General features: G+C 45.7%; 1 protein-coding gene across 1 annotated transcript in view; it reads left to right on the forward strand.

Moving 5' to 3' along the window:
* Positions 1 to 1,073, forward strand: part of KRABD1 (KRAB domain containing 1) — a 5,993-nt gene extending 4,920 nt beyond the window's left edge. Inside the window, 2 exon segments of the mRNA XM_007472166.1 lie at positions 713 to 790; positions 1,000 to 1,073. Coding sequence (XP_007472228.1) covers positions 713 to 790; positions 1,000 to 1,073 — 152 coding nt within the window.
* The last annotated feature ends 5,608 nt before the right edge of the window (positions 1,074 to 6,681 follow it).

Genomic DNA, 6,681 nt, shown 5'->3' on the forward strand with positions numbered 1-6,681 from the left:
GCATCGGCAGGCGGACTCTCAACCACTGCGCCACCAGGGAAGCCCCATGTGTCTTTTTGAAATAGGATTTTCTGCGGATATACTCCCAGGAGTGGGATTGCCGGATCATTTGGTAGCTCTAGTTTTAGTTTTTTAAGGAACCTCCATACTGTTCTTCACAGTGGCTCTTAACCAATTTCCATTCTCACCAACAGGGAGGAGTGTTCCCTTTTCTCCACACCCTCTCCAGCATTTATTGTTTGTAGACATTTTGATGATGGCCATTCTGACTGGTGCGATGTGATAGCTCGTTGTCATTTTCATTTGCATTTCTCTGATAATTAGCCAAGTTGAGCGTCTTTTCATGTGCTTTTATTTTTTTTCCCCTTAAACAGTGTGAGTAAAAGTTCTCTCTTGAAATGGGCTTCTGGAAAGTCTTCCCGTTTTTGAATTCTTCTTCGATGACCTACCCCAGGACATTACTTGAGGGCAGGTATCACTTAACGCCCCTCAGGCCTTGTGAACATTAAGTGCCCGGCAGCACCGGGTTTATAGCTGTTGTTACAGGAAGCGGCCACAAGGAGGCAGGATTTCTTCATGCTCCAGTGTGGTGACTCAGGCAACCAGAGCCTTAGGGAAAATTGTGTTCCTGGCTTGTAAATGAGAGGGGAGTGTGCCAGCACAAAGACTCAAGGGCTTCTGCCTCATTCCTTCTTCCCCCTTACCCTGGCAGATGCCAACCCCTGCATAACCACTCTGCTGAGGGTGCTGTCGTCCGTACATGGGGCTACTCTAAGGAAGGAGGCTGGAGGTGGGGACCTTACCACTAGGGGACCTGGTGACCAGGTCCCTTGTCAATGCCCTTTGAGCCCAGAGGGTCCACCATCTTTTGGGTGCAGTAGGCTTGGCTTAGGTATAGGAGGGCCTGCCTGGATCTGGTGATTGTAGTCCCATCTAGAGGGGACGGGGCACTCGGAGTCTGGGCGGGGCTCATTTGTTGGCACATCCTCCCCCCCCCAGCCCCACCCCGGCTCCCTCAGCACCAGCGTACTCCAGCCATGGGACCCAAGGCTGCTCAGGCTCCAGGGATCTGACACCAGCCCAGGTCACTAGGCCTGAGGGTAATAGAGTAGGCATTTCTTTCCTTTTTTTTTTTTTGTTTTGTTTTTCATTTAACTTTTACTTTAAATTGGAGTTGAGTTGATTTACAATGTTGTTTTTGTTTTAGGTGTACAGCAGATTGATTCAGTTGTAGATATCCATATGTCTATTGTTTTTGAATTCTTTCCCCATTTAGGTTATTACAGAGTGCTGAATAGAGTTCCCTGTTCTATATAGTAGGTCCCTGTTGATGATCTATTTTATGTGTGTGTGTGTGTGTGTGTGTGTGTGTGTGTGTGTGTGTGTGTGTATGTTAATGCCAACCTCCTAATTTATCCCCCCTGCCCACCTTTCCCCTTTGGTAACCATAAATGTCTTTTTGAAGTCTGCGAGTCTGTTTCTGTTTTGTCAAGTTGTCATTTGTATCAGTTTTTACATTCCACCTATAAGTGTTATCCTATGATATTTGTCTTTGTCTGACTGTGTTCACTTAGTTTGATCACCTCTACGTCCATCCATTTTGTTGCAGATGGCATTATTTCATTTTTTTAATGGCTGCATCATATTTCATATATATGTACACATCTTCTTTATTGAGCACCTAACGTGAGCCAAGTATTATTGTGTGGAGTTTATATTCTTTATCTCGATGGTATAATAGCTCTGTGCGGTAAGGGGTTATTATTGTCACAATTTTTTCCCCATAAATAAATAAATTAATTAATTACTTATTGTATTTATTTTGCCTGTGTTGGGTCTTCGTTCCTGCACGTGGACTTTCTCTAGTTGCGGCGAGCGGGGCCTACTCCTCGTTGCGGTGCGCAGGCTTCTCACTGCGGTGGCTTCTCTTGCTGCGGAGCACAGGCTTTAGGTGTGCAGGCTTCAATAGTTGTGGCTCGAGGGCTCAGTAGTTGTGGCTTACGGGCCCTAGAGCTCAGACTCAGTAGTTGTGGCACACAGGCTTCGTTGCTCTGGAGCATGTGGGATCTTGCCGTGTCCCCTGCATTGGCAGGCAGATTCTTAACCGCTGCGCCACCAGGGAAGTCCTATTGTCAGAATTTTACGAATGAATACATGGGGGTTTACTGAGAGGTTTGAATTCATATTCAGTGAGTATGTCTCCACGTGTGACCATGGTTGCACACTTTCATTTTTCATCTACCCCTATTGCTGCTTTGTGCCCCACTCTAGGTTCTTGAGGTAGGTATCGCAGGCTTCTCTCTCTTCACTACTCCTGGCCCTGCCACTGAAAGACCTCCTGTGACCTGGCTCCCGTACACGGAGCCTGTGGAAGGGCCAGTAGCAGCCTCTGTCTTCCCTTCCATACTCAGAACTGAAGATCTTACTCAGAGGCCTTACTGGTGAGGAGTCAGGCACTTACAGAAAATAATAGGAACAAAAGACAGAAAAGTTGGGGAAAGCAACTGTAGAATTTATCACGGCCTGGCAATGGGGAAGAAGGCTAGAGAACCATGTTGGCTGGCAACTGATGTTACATAAATGAATATGTATGTGAAGATCTGATCGTTTATGTAGCAGAGCCAACTCTTGAGATAGGCATGTATGACAAGAAGCTGATAGCTGCTTGGACTTGCTAAAAATTGAATTAATTTTAAGCAATACAGTGTTTAGTGAGAAGTGGCTATGCCTCAGTATATTTCCAATGCCAAGAATATGCTGGTACCTAATTAGGCACCTGAGTCTTGTGCCACCCTGTGATAGAATCTGCATTGCATGCCATCTGTGCCAGGAGAACCAACCACCAGTCCAGCAACTGGAATGGAGGAGAAGCCCTCAAATGGACACTATAAGGTGGAGGGTTATTGAGATGATACCTGAGACAGTGTCCTGAGAGCACCATGTTGCTGGATTTGACTTTAATAAAGTTTTTGCTCCGGGCATATTGATACCTCAGAAAAGCCTGTGTAATTATAACAAAATTAGAAGTTTATTTTTTCTTTATTGAGTGTTGTAATACAATGGGAACTGACACAGCAAAATTTGTTAACATTGCTAGAAAGTGGGTTATGTCCTTCTAAATTTCACTGCGTCTACCAACTTGTAAGCAATAGGGATATGGTACACCCAATTTAAGTTTTATATTTTAAAGTACCACTCAGAAATGTTTAACTTAATATGATGATTTGAACACAGACATCCAACTCTCTAATTCCCCATCCTTGTGACTGATCTTGTCCTGAAAAGAATACAAAAGAGAAGAGAACAAATAGCAATATACTACCTTTTGCCTCAATTCTTAAGGACTTTTCTTCATTCTTAAGGACTTGTGTAGATGGATCTGAATTGATCCTGAGGGATGGCTCAAAGCCTTTCCTGAGAAGTTTCTGTTTCTTAGGCAGCAAGTAGAGGAGATTTGAGCAAGGTTTTATTAATGTCCCTGAGTTTGGAGGAGCTAGGAGGGCATACTAAGTGACTGTTGAGGGACCAGATGAGAATGTCAGTATTTGTTGCAATAGCTCAGTAGTAATAGAAGCTCTATTAAACATTAAACAAAGCCAAAGATGGATGGGTCTTCTCTCTGACTATCCTATTCTGAAGAATAGGACAAAGAAGGAAAGTACACACAACATGGCCAGATCACAGGGCTTCTCGGTCAAAGATAAAACTGATAAAGCCAGTACCTGGTGGATTGGCACCATCAAATGTGAGAGACACTCTGTAGGTTCCCCTCAATTCCTGAATTCTGGTCGACCTTCGAATGGAAATGTTGACTTGTATCAAACAGTCCTGGAGCTTACTGTCTGCGGGGAGGACCGCCGCTCACATGGGCAGTGAGCTCATATTGCCATTCACCAAAGAGTCACTTATTCTCTCTGCGGGAGGCTTACTCTTCACACTCGGTTGAAGTCAGGCTTGGCCGTGAGACTTGTTTTGTCCAATGCAAAGTGACCCTGACCCGGCCTCACGCACAGCATCCCGTTCCCTTTGAGTAGAATGCCTCCCCTTCCCGAGTTGCCTACTTAGAGAGCTGCTACTCATCCCAAACAGTCAGCTGGCTCAGAAGCCTTAGCCCACCTATTCAGGCAGGTGTCAAGAGCAGCCTGCTCATTCCTTTATGATAGCTCTAGTCATATTATTCACTTCCACACCTTCTCTCTGCCACCTGGAGCTCCTTGTGGGCAGAGGATAACGTTCTAGTCATCTTTGTCACCCTGGCCCCTTATATGGTTCATGGCACATAGGAGATACTTAATAAATCTTGGATCAAGAAGTGAGTGACTGAAATGATTTCTGCAATCAGTAGTTACAGCATATATTGGACAGTTCAAGTACGTCAACATTCATTTATTTGGCAGGCGTTTATTAAGCTCATTCTTTGTGCCAAGCATCGTGATAGGTGCCAAGATTACATTTGTGAATAAGTTAGTCATGGCATCTGTCCTCATATTGCTTAGGAAACCTACAAGAAGATAGACAGCCATATACAGTAGAAGGCAGGAGTCTGGCAAGAAATACAGTTTCATGAATCCCACCCACACTGAAAGATCAGAGGGCAGAATATAGGAGTGGGGTGGGGGACTTCCCTGGTGGTGCAGTGGTTAAGAATCCGCCTGCCATTGCAGGGGACACGGGTTCGAGCCCTGGTCCAGGAAGATCCCACACGCCACGGAGCAACTAAGTCCGTTCGCCACAACTACTGAGCCTGCACTCTAGAGCCCGCAAGCCACAACTACTGAGCCTGTGTGCCACAACTACTGAAGCCTGCGCGCCTAGAGCCTGTGCTCCACAACAAGAGAGGCCACTGCAGTGAGAAGCCCACGCACCGCAATGAAGAGTAGCCCCCGCTCGCCGCAACTAGAGAAAGCCCGCGCGCAGCAACAAAGACCCAATGCAGCCAAAAATAAATAAATAAATAAATAAATTTTTTTTTTTTAAAAAGGGGGCTTCCCTGGTGGCGCAGTGGTTGAGAGTCCGCCTGCCGATGCAGGGGACACGGGTTCGTGCCCCGGTCCGGGAAGATCCCTCATGCCGTGGAGCGGCTGGGGCCGTGAGCCATGGCCGCTGAGCCTGCGCGTCCGTCCGGAGCCTGTTGCTCCGCAACGGGAGAGGCCACAACAGGGAGAGGCCCGCGTACCACAAAAAAACAACAAGAACAACAAAAAGGAGTGAGGTGGGGTTTGCTCAGGTTAAGGTCTGTACAATGCCTATGGCAAGAGGTTGTTGAATTAATTCCTGTTATGAAGCTAGGAGGCCCTAGAGGCACAGTGGGCTCAGAGCCACAGATCTTCTTGGTGAGGAACAGATTATGGGAACAACTGTACTCATTTTCCTGAATGTGTCTTAGTTCTCTCTCCACCCTTGTGAAGCCAGGACGTAATACAGCAGTTAGGCAAAACCCCAGGCTGAATCAAAGCACAGAACAGCTTCCATATGGAATGTTGGCCACGCAGGGGTGCTATTTACTTCTTCAGATCCTCATTATTTAAAACATTTCTCTTATACTCCTGATTCTGGGACTAACCTAGGTGGTCTCTGTCAAACCCCACCTGCCAGCCCTGAAGTTCAGTGCACGTCCTCATTTTTATGCCTTCTGAGGGGATTTCTGTATGTGACTGGGGAGACCAATTCAGGATACCCATTACTATGCGTTCTTGGAATTCATCCTCAGGTCTTAAATGGTGTGATCAGCTAGACAGTGTCTCCTGACCTTGAGAAGGAGCGATTGGCATGAGGAAGCACGTTGAGCTGATGCTGCCCTTCACTTATTCTCTAGACTGCTGCTTGGTTCCAGGAACAAGGTAAGAGAATCATCATAGCTTTTCTGAGGGCTTGATGAGGCTGGAAGAGAAGACAGCTGTCATTTGATGAGCGCCCATTAGGTATTACGTTCCTTGCGTTCATTGTCTATTTAAAACTTTCTGATAAACTTCACGAGGTAGGCATTATATCCCCATTTTATAGGTGAGGAAACTGAGGCTGGATGGATGCATTATTTGTCCAAGGTTATACAGCACAAAGTGGTGAAATTCAGTTTTAAAGCCAGGTCTGACCATCTCCACAGCTCCAAAGTCTCTTTCTTCACGTGATTTGCAAGATAGAACCCCTGCCCTTGTAGCATTTGTAACTTGCTTTGGGAGACAAGATTCCTGAAAGTATCTTTAATAAAAAAAGGTGACAGCAACTTAAACTTGATGAAAGAGAGCTACTTTTACTGACATGAGAATGGTCACAATATATTGCTAAGTAAGAAAAAGCAAGCTTGAGAATAGCAAGGGAGGCTCCAGTGGAGGCAAACAGTGAGGTGTATCGTGCCCCCTACCCAGATCAAGATAGCCCAGACGGCTTCCTCACGTCTTCTGCCTGTCAGCCTCCTCCCAAGGGTCAACCACTGTAATGATTTCTCTTACTATAGGTTAGTGTAGATGACAAACAAAATAATTCAGTATCTGCTCTTTTATGTTTAGATGCTTTTACCACATTTTGTCTGTGAGGTTTATCCATGTTGTTACGTGTAGCAGAGGCTTTTTGAAATTGCTGAGTGCTCTTCCATTGACTGAATATACCACTGGTTGATGGATATTTGGGTGGCTTCAGCTTTGGGGCTTTTGTAAATACTATGAACGTTCTTTTACATGCCTT

This window comes from Lipotes vexillifer, unplaced genomic scaffold (genome assembly GCF_000442215.2).
Source record: "Lipotes vexillifer unplaced genomic scaffold, Lipotes_vexillifer_v1.1 scaffold1136, whole genome shotgun sequence".
Taxonomy (NCBI): domain Eukaryota; kingdom Metazoa; phylum Chordata; class Mammalia; order Artiodactyla; family Lipotidae; genus Lipotes; species Lipotes vexillifer.